Here is a 20867-nt window from a genome sequence, read left to right on the forward strand (position 1 = left end):
GTCCCGATTACATATAAAAGTAACACAATTCCAACCGAACAGTTGAAATTCGGTGAATATTGTAATGTAGAAGGTCCGTTTTGAGATTCATACCATCCGGTACGGAACTGGATCTGAATTCATCACAAACTGCATTTCAGCGTTTGTTTAGCAATCTACATAAATAAATTCCGAGAAACATTTTCAACCAGTCGTGGACCATTTTGCCTTGCTTCATATGTAGATTCTCCAGGCAGCTATTATTCCGGCGTACATCTTTTTTTCTTTGCTAAGCTAACGCATGTCTCCTCAAAAATAAAATAATAAAATAAAAAAAAAGCTAACGCATATGCTCCAGAGATTCCAATGATTGTCCCGACTCCCGATCACGGATATACTAATTAATTCCAATGCCCGCTTATTGAAATATTTTAAGTTACTAATCAAAATTAAGGGACACATCTATCTGGCGTCAAGGTTCTCCGTGGCATTGCCATCCGTTTCACTTCAACCTCCACAGAACAAACTCACCCACAGAAACGCTACCAATCATTTGGGAGTATGACGTGGCAAATAACAATCCTAATTGCCTTTTTTCCCATACAGTACAGAATTTTATACCTATTAGTTTAATTAATTATAGTTATAAACTTATTACTAAACTTCTTGCATGTAGGATTTCAAATGTTATGGATTCTATAATTGATTCATCACAAACAGCTTATATTAAAGGTAAATTTATTCTTAATAATGTAGTATGTGTCCATGAGGTATTGTATCAGATTAAGATTACGGAACAGAAAGGAGTCTTTATTTAAGTTATATTTTGAAAAGGCTTTTGACCATGTTAATTGAGATTTTCTTATAGAGGTTATGCAATTAAGAGGCTTTAGTCCTAAATTTATTTCTTGGATTATATTTACTTTAGAAGGTAGTTGAACTTGTGTTAATCTGAATGGTACTTTAGGTCCATACTTTTCATGTAAAAGAGGGGTGAGACAAGTTGATCCCTTGTCACATTTTCTCTTTATTTTAGTTACGGATGTTTTAATTAAGATTCTGTTGAGAGCACAACAAGGGGGATTTATAGAAGGTTTAGGTAATTTTTCTAATTTAGGGAATGTGTTAAATTTACATTTTGCGATGACACTTTACTATTTCTTAAAGCTGATAAAAATATTTTAGGTAATATTAAATGACTTCTTTTGACATTTGAGAATGTCTCGGGTCTCAAAATTAATTATAACAAAAGTGAGATGTACCCACTAAATTTGAATGATTTAGAGTGTACTGATTTAGCTTCTGTATTGGGTTGTAAGGTACTTAATTTACCACTTACTTATTTAGGTGTCACAGCCAATAATAAGTCTCTTACAGACATTGATTGGCAAATTCTTATAGATAAGATTGAGAAAAAATTGCAAACATGGAAGGGTTCCTTATTATCCATAGGGGGTAGAGTTACTCTTCTCAATTCTGTCATTTCAGCTATTCCTTTATATTGGTTATCTATTTATAGATTACCCGTAAAAATAAGACATAAAATAGATAAGATTAGAAGAAAATTCTTGTGGCATGGGGGTAATTCTACAAGAAGGAAATATCATTTAGTGGAATGAAGAATAGTTTGTAAGAGTAAAAGTCAAGGTGGTTTGGGCATTTTAAATTTGAAACTTATGAATAAAGCTTTATTGGCTAAGTGGTGGATTCGATTTTTAGATAATACTGTACATGGTAAGTAGAAGGATATAATTCGAAGTAAATATGGGACAAGAACTACTCTTACAATTTGCTCTCCCTTTTGGAGATCAATTCTTAAGGATATTTTGGTTATTAATTTAGGATTAAACAAAGAAATAGGTAATGGTCAAACTACTTCTTTTTGGTTAGATAGATGGTGTTCTGAGCATGCTTTACAACATCAATATCCGCACTTGTTTTCTATAGTATCTAATAGATTTATTTCAGTTGCCGAGGCTTTTGTTAGTTCTACTCTTCAATTGTCTTTCAAAAGACAATTACTGGTATCTGTTTAGAAGAATGACAAGCTTTACAGTTTAGATTTCAGCATTTCACTTTATCTGATCAGTTAGAGGATAGATTGATTTAGGAGTGAGTCTATGGTACTATGCATATCACGGGTTGTTACTGTGCTACGGCTCTATATTTGAGTTTTTAAATCCTAACGGTCGATCTAAACCGTTCATCTTGTTCTCCATATTAATATGTGTTTGGAGATCAAATTTTACATTTTCTGAATTTTTTTTACTATTTTTTTAGATATTTAGAAAATCACTTGATCTGAAAATTCTGGACCGTCAAAAAACAGTGATTTTCAATAAATCTAAAAAAATAATAAAAAAATTTCAAAAAATGTAAAATTTGGTCTCCAAACACATATTAATATGGAGAACAAGATGAACGGTTCGGATCGATCATTAGAATTTGAAAACTCAAATGTAGAGCCGTAGCACGGTGCCAAATTGTAATATGCATAGTACCATAGACTCACTCTTGATTTAGAGATGGTCTAACGATGATAACTTTACTGCACATTCTTTTTATCCATGACTTGAATATGGGGGTATTCCAAATAAGGAGTATAATTCTATTTGGCAATCACATATCCCTTTGAAAATCAAAATATTTTTATGGTTAGTTAGGAGGGATAAAATCCTAACTAAAATTAATTTAGCTACCAAAGGTTGGCAAGGTGATATTTCTTGTGTTTTTTGTGATCAATCTGAAGATACTGAACATCTTTTTATACATTGTTCTTACATTAGATTAATATGGAATTGGATTGCCGATCATAATAATTTTACATTTACTTGTGCATCTTTAGAGGATTTATGGTTATTATATGCAAATATTCCTTTAAAAGATAGGCTATTGGTTGAGCTATTACGAGGATCCATTTTATGGATCATTTGGTTAGAAAGAAATCGAATTTGTTTTAATGATGCTAACCCATTACCAATTAAATCTATTGGTGCAATAATTATTTCATTGGCTAGTTTTTTGTGTCAATCTCGTTTAGATAATTCATTTTTAAAATTGAGTCTAATACTCCATTTTGATGTTAAAGATCTCCCATATCAACTTCAGGAGGAAGAGGTAAGAAGTTCAGAATTGGCTCAAGTAATGGACCTTTCAATGTCCATTTCCCAAGTGACCAGTTCAGAGGATATGCAGGTTTTTGGAGTTGGCAACCATCCATCTCCAATGTCTGGAGAAGAGGAGGATGATGAAGACTTATTAGATATGTAGTACTTAGTTTTATGCATATTTTGATATTTTTTGTACTTTCTTGTTTGTTGCCTTACTTAGTTATATGCATGTTATGAGGTTTTGTATTTCTTTTGTTTTTGTTTCTGTTTTGAAAAGACTTGTCATATTTGATTTTAATACCAATTAGGTACTATGTCAGATATGCTATAATTTCAAATGAAATCGGTGGTATATACCACTATTTTTTTTTTTAAATGATATATTGAAAAAAAAAGCATAAAACCGGGTACACTATTTAATGTAATTAATAATAGACTTAATAATAATAATTAAAGTTACATCTGGTGATTTCTCCGAACCAAAAACATCTGGTGATTTCTCCAAACGATATTTAATGGGACAAGTCTCATTTTCTTTTCTCGATAAAAGACTGGGTGCCTTTGGATTGAGAGTGAGGTTAGCGAGAATAACGTGTTAGCTCTGAGTTTGTAAAAGCTACTAACTCAATATTTCAATAGGTTAATGTCATGTTTGGTTGTGGACTAAATATTGGAATAAGAATTTTAGGCCTCACTTATTTCACCAAACGTGGTTTAATTGAGTCGGACTAAGACGGAATAAGTCGATCTTTAGATCGAACTAAATTGGCCTAAACTAAATCACCTCTCTATGTGGTTTAATTTTAATTGAGTATGAGGCCTAACTTTTCATTATTTTTATTATTTTTAATAACTTTTTAAGAAATATAAAATAAGCAATTAATTTTTTTTCATTTATGTATAAGGAAACTTATAACTTTATCAATTATAGAATCAATATTTTTTTATTAAATGACATAACTTTCTAAATCAACAAAATATGCAATCTAGAAAATAATTAAATAAAATATTTTTTTAATGTACTACAAAATAATTTTCTTTTTTCATCAACCTAACACATTTTTGACAAATAAATTAGTACATATATAACTTTAATTAAATAAGATTCATTAAATACAATGTGCTTCTCTAAGATATAGTATTAATTTATACATAACTCATTTTCTTGTATAATTTCTTTCAATCAACATGAAAAGAAAAAAAAATACGAAGAATAGTTATATTATTGTTATTACAAATTTTGTAGGACAAAATAATTTGTAATATCAAATCATGCCTTAAGCCATCAAATTCTTACTAAACAAGAAATAATTTAAGTCAAGATATAACTTTAGATATCAACAAAACATGAATAATTTAGATTGACCTAAGTTGGAATAACCAAATTTAGATTGACCCATTACGGGTTTTACCCGTCCTACCCGTTACCCCTAACGGGTAACTCGGAACGGGTCACGGGTAACCCGTTAGCAAACCACTAGTTCTACTCATCAAACAAGTAAAATGTCGTAGAGTTGGAAGTGGATGGAAGTGGCAAGTGGATACACTAAAACCGGTTAGGCTGGAGCTGCTTTCTTGGTTGTCGCCCCTAGAATTCTGCGGGTAAAGTAGAAGGCTTAGGATTATATTATTCTTTCTTGGTTACTGGAAAGAAATCACACAGAAAAGTTTTGTTTTCTTCCCCGTCCAACAACTATTCCTCCAATCTAGTTCACGCCTTCAAGGTGAACTCGTTCCTGTTGCAATTTTGTTTTTCTGCTGTAAGCTCTCTCTCGATCTCTCCTTCTTGTTTCCTGATCAAAGTTAGTTCTTGTGCTCTTTTTAAAAGCAACTCTTGGAATTAGTGTATCAGTCGTCTCAATTACTCATAGAGTTGAGTTCCTTGGAGTTGATTTTGAGTTTTGACGACTGTGGTTGAGAATCAATAATTTACTAGATATATTGTCTGATAAAGGTGGTGACTTTGTTTCAGTGGTTCTCTTTTCTTATTATTTCAGTACACACCTAGTTGAATCAAGATGAGTGAAGATAGTAGCAGATTGATGCCTCGGCTCAATGAAAGAATCCTCTCTTCTATGAATAGTAAGTCCGTTGCTGCTCACCCTTGGCATGACCTCGAAATAGGTAAATCCCCCCCTTTCTTGAACATTTATTTTCGAGGAATTACATATTTATTAACTAAAGACAATAAATTAATGTTCTTCAACATTTTCATGCAGGTCCTGGAGCTCCTTCTGTATTCAATTGTGTAAGTTCTTCTTGAAATTTGGGTCATCAATAGAAACTTATGGATTCTTGATTTTATTACAACTTATTTTATTCTTGGCGTCATCATCAATTGTAACAACCTGTTAATTTTATATTGTAGGTTATAGAGATAAATAGGGGCAGCAAGGTTAAGTATAAGCTTGATAAGCGGTTTGGACTGATCAAGGTGTGTATTAGAAAGGTTTCATCAAGATATTTGAAGTAGCATATTCCTGAAATATTAGATAGAGCTCTAACGAAAGTTTTTGTCCATGAATGTTAAGAAGCATAGCGAGTATTCAGGGAATTTTAATTCTAACATCATTTTATTATTGTCTGGTGACTATTTCTAGGTTGATAAAGTTTTGTACTCATCAGTCGTGTATCCTCATAATTACGGTTTTATCCCCCGTACGCTCTGTGAAGATGCTGATCCCATGGATGTTTTGGTCCTAATGCAGGTCAGTAAATAATTTCTTACAGTTATATGCCAAACTTTTCTTTCTTCTTCTTTCCATTTTTTAAAATACTTAACTATGTCCAAGTCCATTTTTTTTTTGTCATTATGCCAGCAACTATTTTATTTAGCGGTAATTTTGAAAGCTATTTTAATTAACTGCTTTACTGATTACAGGAACCGGTCCAACCTGGTTCTTTTCTTCGTGCCAAAGCAATTGGCCTGATGCCCTTGATTGATCAAGTAATTACAATTCCATTTTAATGCTTAGCCTTTGGATTTCATGTTATTAAATACAATAAACCATTTCGGTATTATCATCAGGAACTCATTATTTTGCTTCTACTCGGTTTACTTCTTTAACAGGGAGAAAGAGATGACAAAATAATAGCAGTATGTGCTGACGATCCGGAATATCGCCATTACAACGATCTGAAAGAGCTTCCTCCTCACCGTCTAGCTGAAATTAGGCGCTTCTTTGAAGATTGTATGTTAAAACTCCTTTTGCTTGCCTTAGGAACTTTTGGAGTTATGAAAAATTGAAAACACAATGTGGCCTCAAATCATTCCTTTTATGGGGATTTAGGCAGTTGTTATTTTAGTTCGACCCAATTTAGTCTTCATAAGAACTTTTACAATTAAGTTAACCCTCAAATGTTCAGAACCTAATCCAGTTTAGCTGTGATCAGCCCTCTATAGGGCAATTAGCTCTGCCGTGCTCAATATAACTCAATTGATATTTAGTCTCCACTGTGCTAGAAAAAAAGCCACAATCGTCCTCAATTTAACCCAATTTAGCTCCAACTTGGAGCAATACTCTTTAATTAAGAATTGATAGTCCGCAGCTCATCCCAAGTTAGCATCAATCAATTATTGGTTGTGCAAAAAAGCCTTCTTTGTGTGCTCAACCAAATTAAACCTCAATCAATCACATTTAACTGACTTGACCTATCCAACATCTATCCACAGACAAAACCAGAGTCCTTGATTAAACCTAGTTTCAATTTAATCAAGCCTCAAAATTTGAATTGTACCTCATTTGATCTCAATCGCCCTAGATTCAACCCATCTTGGCTTTGCACACCAACATTGTGCAGTTAAGACTCTATTAACCTCAGTTAATCCCAATTATGCATCACCAACCCCTTAACTGCTAAGCCTTAGTTTGAATAATCCTCGACCACTATAATTATATTTAGACACAACTTACATATCTTGCAATGGGCATCAAAACAGTCAAAATAATGTCAAAGTGATAATGCTTCTCAAGGTCCCATGTGTCAGTACAAGCCAGTTAATGATTATATTGAACCTATGTTTCCAGTCATAAACAGAACCATAGGTGTTTAAATGAGTAAATTGCTGAACAGATACGAAGAATGAGAACAAGGAGGTCGCTGTGGATGAATTCCTCCCAGCAGAAGCTGCTGTCAAGGCCATTCAGCACTCTATGTATGCTTATTTATCACTTTTCTCATAATTCAAATGAAAACAAAAACAATAACAACAATGATTGATGATGATGAAATTACTTGTTAATATATATATATATATATATATAACAACTGAAAGCAAGAAAAAAAAAAGCTTGTCTTTACTAGAAAAAGGTTCAAGTTGTTTCTGGTATTGATGAGACTTTTTTATATTTTTCTTTTGAAGTTTGTGCTCTGTTGGAAACAAGTGGAACCAGTAAGTCTTTGACATCGATCCTTTTTGCGAAGTGTTTGATTGCTTCTGTTTCTTTGTGCAGGGACCTCTATGGTGAGTACATAGTAGAGACCTTGAGGCGCTAAACTGATGCTTTGACTCTGACATTTATAAAATAATTTCTGTGTCACAATTTCAGAGTGTGTGATCAAATGATGTCACACAAAAACTATTGAGGAGAGAAAAAAAGAAGAAGTTATGGTATTAATAAGAAGCAGAAAGATGTTTTGATTTTCACCAATTCAGTGGGTTGTGAGAACTGTTTATTAGATTTGATGTTCTCAATTTGCTTAAACCAATTTATCTTGTATACTTTTGATACAAAATTTGTTTAAATGAACTCGTCTGTTCACTTGACAATTTTAGGTTAGCTAAGTGAGAAGGATAAGCATGTGCCAGCATAATACCAGACAAAACCAGTCTGTATTGGGTTATTATCATTTTCATTACGCAGTTAGCAGCATATCTCGTCCTCAGGAGTCTTGACTACGCCTGTATTGTTCCCATAAACAGATAATTCTAAACTATCAAAAATTAAAAATAAAAGTCGGAAACGAAAACAATCTGTTCGGACGTGCAGCAACTAGTTTTATTTGAGTAAAGATAATACGTAGCTTGTCCCAATATCTTTGCTTTTTATATCACCTCTATCTTCAAGCTCAGATAAAACAGTATATTTCCCGGAGTATGGCTACGGTGCTATGGGTTGCATAGAGAGTTATGGTGCTACGGCTCAATATTTGAGTTTTCAAAATTCTAACAGTCGATCCGAACCGTTCATCTTGTTCTCCATATTAATATGTGTTTGGTGACCAAATTTTTTATTATTTTTTTAGATAGGTAGAAAATCAAATATCCAAATGGTGTAGGATTTTTTTAGATCAAGTGATTTTCTATCTATCTAAAAATATAGTAAAAAAATTTCAAAAAATGTAAAATTTAGTCTGCAAACACATTAATATGGAGAACAAGATAAACGGTTCGGATTAACTGTTAAAATTTTAAAAACTCAAATATTGAGCCGTAGCACCGTAGCCTTACTCTATTTCCCGGACCATTTACTGAAGTCTGAAGATCAGGTACCATTCCCTATTATAAACCAGTAGATTGGACCATGTTCCTAGGAAACCTTTCTTATTAGCTGCTGGGCCAAGATTGCAAATGCTAGGCCGTGGACCACCTATTTCAGCCCAAGGTGGGACAACTAAAAGGCATGTGCAGATTAAAAGCTTTTTGACCTGCTGAGGCATCACAAAAGAGTGAAAGACTGAAAACAGTAATTTTTTTTAGGCGGCAGTTCAAAACTTAAAAATGCACGAATGTATAAATACCTGAGAAATGATAAAGTGGCACCATTTAGTGCTCTAAATTTTTTTTTTTGCCAGCGAAAACGCCCGTAGGCTTCTATTAATTCAATCCATGATTACAGCACACTCATTCCTAAATCTATTATATATATATAATCCTCATAGATCTTGCTACAGTATACTCTACAGTAAGAATGACATATGGGTCCCACATAACAGAATATTTTATTTTATACAGAAAAGAGAAGCGAAAGAAAGAAAGAAAGAAAAAAAATCCAAACCGAAAGCCTTCAAACGGGTCGGGTAAATATAAACCCAAAACCGCACAGCAATTGCATGGTGATGTTGGAAGTAATGTGCATAACTGCTGGAGGGGATGCTGCCGATAATTGGATATTATAACTTATAAGGCGCCAAACAATTTTATCCTATTTTTCTTTTTTCCTGGAAACTTTGTCAGAGAGAAGAGAGAGGAGCATCGAGATGAAAAAGGACAAAATAAAGGCGTCCGTACCGATACGCTGACACCCTCCTCCCCACCCAAGGTTCGAAAGCGATTTCTTTCCTGTGCCTATTTCGCCTATATCTCTCCTCCTATCTCTCTATGACTCCTCTGCAATCATTTCCCTCAAATTCCTCACCGTGCTTTTCTTATTCTATTTTGTTGGCCTTTTGATCTTATACTAGAAATTATCTTTAGAAAATCGAACAAGATCAATAGTTATAGTTTATTTATTTTTTTGAAATTGAATGATTATAGTTTATTGTTTAAGATTTATTTGGATTATTAATAAAAAGAATTCTAGTTGTGATAAGACTCAAAATTTCTGAACTTTGAATCCCTCTTTGTTATTTGAATTCTAATAATACTTTTGAGGTGTTAAAAAGTTGGCGGTAAGAATTTTTTAAAACGTTTCGACTGTAATTTGATTTCATTCTAGTGTCTTTATTAAGAAAAAAAAATAACAGTATAAATACTCCTCAAAAGAAAAGGTATCAATTAGCTGCGGTATTTCGATTTATAAATACTTTTCGGAGAAGAAAATTGATAATAGAATTTATATTATCTCCCATAACACACCACCATTTTAACTGGGGTGTTTCAGAATTCAGAATATCGATAACATGCATGAGTCTGAAAACAACACTACTTCTTAGATGCTGAGCTCAAAAGTTGGTCGTGCAACACTGGATACCAACTCTTCCTAAGACATCTCAAACTTTGAGGTGATTTGTGAAAAATCTGAACCAGTCAAATTTTTGTGCACGAATCTGAAAGCACAATAATATTGTCTCTGCATTTGAATTGGCACTGAAAAGATTTAATACTCCTCTTTTGTAGGAATCTGAATCCTCCTAGGTACCTCACTCAAGCAAATTGAAACAGACGGTTCAGATTAACTCAAAACAGTTTCTAATTTGGAGATAGTGCAGGGGCCAGTGTTATTGAGATGCGTGCCAAGTTGAAAGAACGATCATGGACCGTTAGTTTCCAATTCAATAATTTGTAAAATTTAAGCTTTTGACTGTAAAGTTCACTTCAAGAATATTAATCAATACGCTTTTGTTTCACTAATGAATTGGATGGATGTAACACTACTACACTAGTAAAAAAAAAGAAAAAAAAGATAACAATCAATACGACTCTATAGTTAACACGTTTCAAATTATATTCATCATTCATCAATTTCAGCTTTTAAAATTCAAAAGGCTAACATGTTTTCTGGAAGGGATTCTAGAGAACCGTCCAGAAATGATGGATTCCATAAACCCCAATCTTGACCCGTTTTGATTTCGTCATTAACTGCAGTTTATTGCGCTCTCTAGTGCTCCTGCTCTCCTGCCATGCGTCATCAGGAAAGGTAAACATCGCAAACTCACTCCAGTGAACAGTATAATGGAGAGAATTACGGATATCCTTTTGACGACTCGTAGCGTAGGGACCACGTTATCTTCTAGCCCTGGATCTGTACAGTTTACGAAACTGGAGGTGATGGAATCCGGGACTCGAAGTTCTATAAACGCACCATATCTCAAGCAGGAAAGGAAAGATGCACTAAACTAAGCTCAAAAACTAACACAATAAATATTAGCCACAAATTGACAATAAAAAGGTTAAAAACACATTAAAGAGGCAAAGCGGTATTTTTATGCTAGGTTTTCGCTGCAGTTAATACCCAATCGAGTGAGGCTATGGTAGTGGTTTGCTAAACCCGTTAGGGGTTGAACCCGTTTTGCCCGGCCCGTACCCGTTACCCGTGGTACCCGTACCCGTTGCCCGGGTACAAACGGGTAGACGGGTAGACGGGTACGGGTAATAAACGGACCGGACAACATAATTTTGAAAAAAACCCGTTGTACCCGTACCCGTCTACCCGCCAACCCATACCCGTCTACCCGCCAACCCGTACCCGCCTACCCGTACCCATTTACCCGTACCCGTACCTGACCCGTTACAAAATTTGAATTTCAAAATTTTTTTGGCGGCACCATATAGAATTCAGATCCAGTGCAATACCTGACTTTGTAGAATGAGATCTGAGTCATCAATTTTAATTTGGCATGAATCTCAAAACGGACTCCTATATCTAAACTCCATCCGGGATGTCCTTTAACTTGGCACGAATCTCAAAGCATAAAAATTCAGAAAAAAACAGAAAGGAAAAAAAAAAAAAAAAAAAAACCCGCCCGTACCCGGGATACCCGTACCCGTCAACCCGCAACGGGTAATAAACGGGTAGGGTAGTGGTTTTGGGAAAACTACCCGTCTACCCGTTGCGGGTTGTACCCGTACCCGTCCTACCCGTCTACCCGCCCTACCCGTTACCCCTAACGAGTTACCCGGAACGGGTCACGGGTAACCCGTTAGCAAACCACTAGGCTATGGTATTATGCATAGCGCGGATTATTTCGTACTATAAATTAATATCTTTATTTTCAAAGTTCATAATAGTGATATGTTCAATATTCATGTGAAAATATAACTGCTGACTAAATTTTACATTTTTTAGAATCTTTTACTATTATTTTAAATAAATAAATAAAATACATTTTTTTAATAGTCTGAAATTTTTAGATAAAGTAATTTTCTATCTATTTAAAAAAATAATAAAAATGTTCTAAAAGAATACTAAATTTAATCTACAAGTACAGTTTCGTATGAAGATTACATTGCTTGAGAGGTTCAGATTAAGCATTTGGACTTTAAACACATATATGTTATTTTATAATACGGACTATAGTATAGAGGGTAAATTTCGCTGAAGGTCACTAAACTTTGTTATTTGTCTCGAATTGATCACTCAAGTTTGATTTGTCCCTTTTTAGTCACTCAACTTTGTTATTTGTTCCAATCAAGTCACTCTATACTTTTCCATCCAAAATCTTAACGGAATATTCCAATTTCATTCAAAATATTAACGGAATATATTCATTCTATCCAAAATATTAACATAATGAGCATATTCCATCCAAAATACTAACATAATGAGCATATTCCGTTATAATTTTAGATGAAAAAAATACAAAGGGACTTAATTGAGACAAATAACAAAGTTGAGTGACTAAAAATGAATAAATTAAACTTGATTGACCAATTCGTGACAAATAACAAAATTTAGTAACCTATAGCGAAATTTATCCGATACTATGCATAGTACTATAGCCTCGCTCTACCTAATGAGCTGTTGTGCCAACAACAAATCCATTACTATTGAAGTGGTAGTGTGGTATCACTTCCTTGCCTCGCAAAATTTTCAAATCATAATAGTTGTATTATGTTCTATTTTTGTGTAGCGTTGTGTTAACGTACATGTACTATCGACTTGCATTTTTGTCATGGTCTCTTTGACAATCATTATTACTATTTTGTGCAACACACTGTTCATTTTTTGTCATTTTCTTCCTATAAAGTAAAGCTCCAAAGAAATATTGAATATTAGAGATCTGATAAAAAACCATATCCACATAGATGAACTGGAAAAAACCAATCCGGGTGGTGAACATTTATAACACATTCCGCTATTCCTAATTTTAAGAGCCGGTGGCACGTTTGTCTATGTAGTTCTGGCATTTTTGAAGGTCGCGAGATGTTGAATTGGTCGAATTAATGTGATATTTTGTTTGATTTATTTCGTTGTGGAAGTGATGGCAGTATTCAATTCAGTAGTTAATTCGATTTGACAATTAATACTTCAAAAAGATCAAACAAGTAAAATGAAGTCAAATATGTGTGTTTAAAGGTATTTTAATTCGTAAAACATAAGTAGGGTTTGGGATTTAGGTTCATGGTTTAGGATTTACATTGTTAGATACGTTTTCTTTATCAATGAAATTGTGACTGTGCATTCAAAGTCATTCAAAGTCATTTACTAGAATAATTTTCAATAAGTTTTTGTACATAGGTGTAGTGGTTTGCAAACGGGCCGGGTAAAACCTGGGCACGGGCACAGACGACACGGGTCACGGGTGAAACAGGTAGGGTAGCACGGGGTTTTTTTTCAAAAATTGTACCCGGATCGTTTCAACCTCTGGGTATCACGGTCCGGGTAGCACGGAACCGGTCCGGGTTTTTTTGTTGTTGTTTTTTTCTATTTTTTTTGCTGTTTTTTAAACCAATAAAATATAAATTATAAATCAAAATTCATTTGACATGATTGCATATATGAACTCAATAATTTCTGTTATAATAAAACATAAATCAAAATTATGAATTATTTTAAAACAATGTTGCTTAAATCAATTACGTATACATAACACCTAATAGATGTACAAAAACACATATGAAAAAATTTCAGAAAAAATAGTTTTATTTTTATTTACATCTTATATAATCAAATAATACTTATACATATCATTTTTATAGACTTTCAATATTATATGCCCCTTCAAATTTATAAAACATTTTCAGACCGTTCGTTTTCATGCGGGAAATCAATGGTCGATCTGAAATAAAATCTTTCCAGATCTGTTTTAAAATGATCAAGGAAGAACATTGAATGTAACCAATATAAAGTTTGAAAGTTTTATTATGCATGGGCTTCGATCCAACACAAAGTGTTTATGACCATACGATACTTCAATTTTCAATCAACTAGATGGATGGGTAATAATGCAAACAAAATTTGATCAAACTTGGATACAAGACAGTAAATGTAGTGATTTTTAATTTAAACGGTTCTGATCGACCAACATACGATATATTCTCATGCCTCTTCATTAACTCACCAAACAAGAGTTTATGTTTCCTGTTCATGTATAGAAGATGTGAGTAATGTAAGCAACATACATGTAATGCAATTTAATTTAATGTGTCAAAATTATTTAATTAAGCAATAAATATGTTATAACATTAATTACTGCATAAATTTAATTAATATATGTATAATATAATATATGTATATGGAGAGTGGCTAACATCAAAACGTTTGCACCATGCCTCCTGTGCAACCAAGTCATTTTCTGATTTTTAAATTCCAAATGATCAATCCGAACCGTTAGATGTGTTCTCCATATTAAAATGTCCTTGGAGACCAAATTTTACATTTTTTGAAATTTTTTTACTATATATTAAGCCACTTTGATAATCGCTGATCCAACGGTGGCTTAACCAAACAGTAAAATCAGAAGCTACCATTGGATCAGCGATTTTCAAAGTGGCTTAATAAATAGTAAAAAAATTCCAAAAAATGTAAAATTTGGTCTCCAAGCACATTTCAATATGGAGAACACATCTAACTTTTCGGATCGATCATTAGGACTTTAAAAATCGAAAAATGACTTGGTTGCACGGGAGGCGTGGTGCAAACATTTTGATATTAGCCACTATCTATGTATATGTATATATAATTATATATAATATAATATAATATAATTAATATATGTATATTATATATAATATAATTACATATAATTATATATAATTTAGGTTTTTGTACAATTATATAATATAATATATTTATACAAAAATCTAAATTACTCTGTATGCAAACTAAAAAATTTTACAATTAATAATTACACTACAAAAACCTAAATTATACTAAATAAAATACCGATCATTGTACGTTTACCGTTGAACGAAAACTTAAAATAAATTTTTGAGATGATATTCGGATACGTCTCGTCCCCCCCTTCCCGAAAAGTAGTCATACGCGCAAATCCAACTTTTCTAGCCAAAGTTATGGCTGTTTAAGGTTTTTTCAAATGCCGAACTTTGAAAATTCATAACTAACTGTATAAAAATCTAAATAAATTAAAATTTATGTTAATTCTGTTTTTGAATGCTCTACATTCTTGTGTAATCACTTTTTGCAGTTTGGTCCCTATATCAGTCCAAACTGTTAGTGTAATAATCTAGAAGTAAATCATAGGATAATAATATTCTAAATATTTTGTTCATAAATTGGATGATTAATTAATATATCATTTTGTTCCTTGAGATTTATCGAATTTATGAATAATTTTGAGTTCATGACTTGAAATTGTAGAACTTCATAATATAGATGATAAATTCTCTTAATAGTATCTAACTGTGGTAATTAGCAGGAACACTAATTTACTGTAAAAGGTTAGTATGTTGATTAAATGGTGGTTAATTTTTACAGACCATAAACAAATGAGTTGTCATTTTAATCACATAGATACATGTTAAAGAACATGATATTTGACAGACCCTAAATTAAACATTAAATGGATTGTGTTTGTGTCATTAATGTTTCATTCAGTATTAAGTTCTAAAGTATGAAGTGTTCGTCTTTCCTAGATGAGAAATGTGTATTCGTGAGTGTTGTTTAAAGCTATCCGTAAAAAGTAGCTATAACGGTGACATTTCAGTATACATGACTTGTGCGGAGGGGAGATGATTACCAAGACTACTATTGTCCCTCGTATTACTATACGAGTGATAGTATCACCAGGTCTCTTGATAAAGTAAGGTCGCACGGTATGATTACAGAGTTAATCATATTTGATAATTTGCTTAAGATTGAGAAAAGATTAAGTTTTATATTGTACTGTACAAGATCGTCTGTGTAAATTGGATGGTCATAATGCATTCTGTCAGATACCGCGTATGATTTGTAGAAGTTAAAAGGGTTTTAATTCTATTTACCAACATAACAGAGATCCTATCGGGTCACACCAATAGGAAGCAAATCAGAGAAGTTTATGATTAGTTATAAATGTTATAATTAATATAAATGTCATAGAGATGACAAGTTTAAACATATTATATTTATAAGCATGTATGACATGTTGTATAAATATATCACAACAACATAAGTAAGAAATATAATTGTTTAGAACAATTATATAAATATCAAATGGATTATAAATGTTGATTATGAATTAATATTATGGGCCTAAAGCCAATTTCAATTTGGGTCTGAATTAGATTTAGAATTTAATTCAAAAGCCCAAATCAAAAAAGCCCGAAAGCCCAACATTAACCAATTGAATTATGGGCTTATGACTTGAGGGTCATTTTGGTAATTTCACTAAAGTTAATCTTATCCAATGACATTTTAGTAATTTCCAAAAAAGATCAGGGGCATTTTGGTAAAATAGTTTGCTTAGATGGTAATTCTGTAATGTCCTCGAACTTTAAGGGTGTTTTGGTAATTATCCAAAATCGACCTATAGGGGCATTTTGGTCATTTAGAACCGACCTATATGCTTATAAATAGGCAGGTAAGGTGAAAGAGAAAGTTTGCCTATTTCGAGTCCGAGTCCAACTCGATTCGAACATCTTATTCTCTTTCTCGTGTTTTATCATTTCAAATAGTGATTTGAGTAGAAAAGAAAAGTATACGCAATCCACGTATATTCTTGCAAGTTTTGAAAAGTAGTTTTACAGCTTGGTAAAAGAAATACCAGCTCTTTGGTTGCTTACTGGTGGATACTCATAGAGACATCAGACGTCTGGTGTTTTCTAAGCAAGTCCAACTTCAATTGTAATTTGAATTTAGAATAAGGTACAATTATTGTGTTAATTTATTTAAATATTTAATAAATTTAGTTTTAGAAATCAATCAGGGGAACAGATCCTTGACTTTTGGTAGAAGTAAAATTTTTGTCTTACGTTCTGTCCGCACCTTAAGCCTAAATCGAGTTATGCGGTGGATTCCCAAGCGGGATTTGACGCGATATTACCCAACACAAACTTGTGGATTTACCAGCAGAGGTCAAATTTGATGAACATATACATATATTATACACATATTATATATACATATATATACATATAAATACATATATTATACAAACAGCTTTTGAAATGAACCTTAACAAAATTTCTTTTGTTGATTATTTTATTGCGTTTATGTTTTCATAATTTATAATGTTTGTTTCTCATTTTAAGTATTTTATTCAATTTTGACTTGTGTAATTTGAAAATCAATTCTTGAATATATAAAGCAGTTGAATTAAAATAATTATTTCAGATTTTTCAAGGTCAAAGTTTCTATATTTTTTAAAGAACAATGAGATTAGTAAAAGAGATATTGTTGGCTCTCAGAAAATCGTAACAAACAATTCCCATATTTCAAACAATCCATCTATTTTCGAAATTAACTCAAAATAATCCATCTATTTTAGATTTTTTATGCATAGGATCAGATTTAATTTTTTTTTTCGATTCAAACTTTAGATTCATTACAATTATACTGATCTATTTTTTTTTTAATAAGTCTGTTTGAATTCTGTGTGACAACTAAGACGAAAATTTTGAAGGTAATTTTTTTAAGGTTTAAAATTTGTCCGATTTACTGATAATCCAAGGCAATCGGACAAAAAAAAAATGGATCAGAAAATTTTTAACTAGTCCTTTTATGTATAATAAATCAAAATCAATCTTTGTCTTTTTTATTATTATTTTATAATATTTTCTATTAATAAATAATATTCTCTGATCATAATTTGAACTAAAAAATTTCTCTGATCATAATTTGGTAGGCTGATGATTAGACAGCTATTTACTAATTATTAGAGATATATCTAATTATTTATTAATCAACTATCCACTTTGAAATATTTGAAATTTGATCAGAGATATTTCTAAAGACCTTGTCTAGCTATTCACTTTGAAAATTTTCACCAATTCAAAATTTTCAAGAAAATTTCAAATTTTTTTGGCGGGTACGGGTTCACGGTTAAGGGTGTTGGGGTTTCGGGGTGCTATAACCAAAACCAGTTTAGGCTTAAGTTGCGGAATGACCGTAGAACAAAAATTTCTACGGCCAACTTAAGCTCAGGATTATACGGGGTATGTCAGGAAACTTTCCAAGGCGGTCCACCTTCAGTATTCCTTTGGCATCAAAACCCAATTTATTCCTTTTACAGATTTACTCCATGATTGATTTCTAAAACTTTAATTTACTTACCAATTAAATAGATTAATATAACATATTTATATCTTGTTTCCAAATCACAGTTGGAATGCAGACCGAGCGAGTAGAGCCTCACCAGGGAAGGAATCGACTCGGAGTATCACACGTGTGATACCTCTATCGGTTATCCACCAGGACTAACCGGAGAGCGGTTTATTTCTTCTGCGAGAAATACCGTAAACCGCGGAATTCTGCAAAAACACTATTCACGGGGAAAAGACGAAAACCTGTAAACACGAATTTTCGGTTGCTCAGTTTCATCAATATGCAAAATTGACATACCGCTAAATTCGGTAAAACACTATTCATCGATCCCGTAAATATACTCCACAACAACCCGCAAGATTATACGTCAACTACGTATAACTTTCTTTTCTCAACCGAAACACTATTTGGGAGAGAAACCGAGAAAGAGAGAAAATACCGATCCGTTTCGACACGAAACGGTACGAATGAAATTAGCTATTTTCTCTCTACCCCTCCACCCCTATTTATAGTGTTTAGGGTCGGTTGCAAAAGACCAAAATGCCCTCCAAGTTCGGCCTATTTACAAGGTATGTCATTGACACCTCATCCTTTTATATGTGAAATGACCAAAATACCCCTACCACACCCTTCCACACTCTTCTCCATGTTTCTACACATGCAAGGTGGCATATGTGTGAAATGACCATTTTGCCCTTGTGGATAGGATTGATGACATGTCATCTGGATATGATCAATGACATGTCATGCGGATAAGGACGAATCTGAAAAGACCCGAATGCCCTCGGCCCGAACACAAATAATATTCGTATAATTATTCTGAACAATTATATATATATTTTTCTTGTGGTTTGTTGTTTTGGTAATTTATACAACGTGTCCTGCACATTTATAAATTAACCGGTTAACTTTTATACAACATGTCACACACGTTTATAAATTAACCAATGTTTTTGCTTGTTATTTTTACATAACATTTATAATTTAATTATAACACGTATAATTAATTATAACCATCTTAATATTAATTATAATCAATTTATAATTAATCAGTAAGATTCTCCGAGTAGCTCCTATATGGCGTGACCCAATATGATCTGTGTTATGTTGGTAAACAGAGTTAAAACTGTTTTAACTTCTATAATCATGAGCGGCATCTGGCAACACATCATGACCATCCAATTACACAGATGATGCTGTACTGTACAATATCACGATCCAGTAAACAATTTACTTGTGTCTGTTCTTCTGTCTCATAGCTATCAGATCAGTTTCAAGGTAGATGTGTGTCATCCTTGCTAACTGAATCTTTTCTTGATCTTGAGCAGATTATCAAATATAATTACTCTTGTAATTATACCGCTAGCAGATAATCTAACTCTACCAAGGGGCCCAGTGATGCTATAGCTCGTATAGAGATACGAGGGACAAATAGTATTCTTAGTAAACTATCACTTCCTCAGCTAAGCTATACATATGGAAAAGCTACCGTTATGACTGCTTTTTACGGATAGTGTTAGATAACAATCACACATACATATTTCTCAGTGGGAACGATAAATACCTCATACTGTAGAACGTGACACTGAATGAAAACATAAATGACACGAACACAATTCTATTTAATGTTTCATTCGGGGTCTGTCAAATACCATGTTTCTAGAACATGTATCTATGTGATTAAAATGACATCTCGTGTCAGGTGGTTTGTAAAACTTAACCATCTTTTAATCCACATACTGACCTTATCGCGGTAATTAGTGTTCCTGCTAATTACCTTGGTCAGTGACCTTTTAAGAGTATATATTATCTATATTATGGAGTTTCACAATTTCAGTCATGAACTCGAAATGATCCATAAATTCAATAATACTCAAGGCAACAAAATGACATTAATCATCCAATTCATGAACAAAGCTTTATGATAAATTATCGTATTATTGACTTCTAGATTATTACAAACTAACAAAGGGTACACGAGTTCGGCGGGCACGGGTACGGGTCACTGGCAAAACCCGGGCAAATTCGGCGGGTACACGGGTAGGACGGAGCGGTCCGAGTTTGAAATGTATCGGGTTATCATGGTTAAATGGCAAAAAACTGGATCCGACTCTTTTCAATCCGTACCCGGGTTATCCGTGGACCTGAGTCAAATCCGTACACGGTTCGGACTGGACGGATATGGGTCACGAACAGACGGGACCGGGTTTGACCCGCCTGGATATTAGCAAAACACTCATAGATGCAACTCAATCGAGCGACTCAACATGCATATATATTCAAATGGGTGGTGTACTTGAAAATTTGTGAAATATGCTGGTGTCGAATAGACTATTTGGTATCAAAAATAAATAAATAATTGGTGTCGGATAGCTTATTTTGATACTTGTGGTTTTTATAAAAAAATATCCAATCAAGTTAGTTTCTGAAATCTATTTTTTAATCTGTAGTTTATAAGACCAAAGAAAATCTTACTCATAGAGGTTGGATAGGTAATACATCACGTCATTTTTGTGGTTCGTTCGAATCTACTGATCATTTATTTGTGCATTGCCCCTTCTCTTTTCAAATATGGAGTTGGATTGCTCAACATAATAACTTTCTGTTTAAGGGTTTGACTATGGATGATATATGGTTTCTGAATGCCTCTATTCCCCTCAAGGATAAACCTTTGGTAGAGCTTGTTCGAGGA

The 20867-nt window shown here is 33.0% G+C and overlaps 1 protein-coding gene across 3 annotated transcripts; it reads left to right on the forward strand.

Moving 5' to 3' along the window:
* The first annotated feature begins 4700 nt into the window (after nucleotides 1-4700).
* On the forward strand, nucleotides 4701-7843 carry LOC144555370 (soluble inorganic pyrophosphatase 4-like). Of its 3 annotated transcripts, none has more exons than XM_078303668.1 (9): nucleotides 4701-4849; nucleotides 5087-5213; nucleotides 5309-5337; nucleotides 5458-5523; nucleotides 5690-5797; nucleotides 5971-6036; nucleotides 6160-6280; nucleotides 7164-7245; nucleotides 7544-7843. In XM_078303668.1, the coding sequence occupies exons 2-9, from the start codon at nucleotides 5108-5110 to the stop codon at nucleotides 7584-7586; spliced, it is 621 nt and encodes a 206-aa protein (XP_078159794.1). In that variant the 5' UTR covers nucleotides 4701-4849; nucleotides 5087-5107; the 3' UTR covers nucleotides 7587-7843. The 3 variants fall into 3 exon arrangements, with proteins under 3 accessions (XP_078159794.1, XP_078159795.1, XP_078159797.1); XM_078303669.1 differs by having other exon boundaries at nucleotides 4782-4849; nucleotides 5062-5213; XM_078303671.1 differs by having other exon boundaries at nucleotides 4801-4849; nucleotides 5098-5213.
* The last annotated feature ends 13024 nt before the right edge of the window (nucleotides 7844-20867 follow it).

Source organism: Carex rostrata, chromosome 6 (genome assembly GCF_964058835.1).
Source record: "Carex rostrata chromosome 6, lpCarRost1.2, whole genome shotgun sequence".
Classification (NCBI taxonomy): Eukaryota; Viridiplantae; Streptophyta; class Magnoliopsida; order Poales; family Cyperaceae; genus Carex; species Carex rostrata.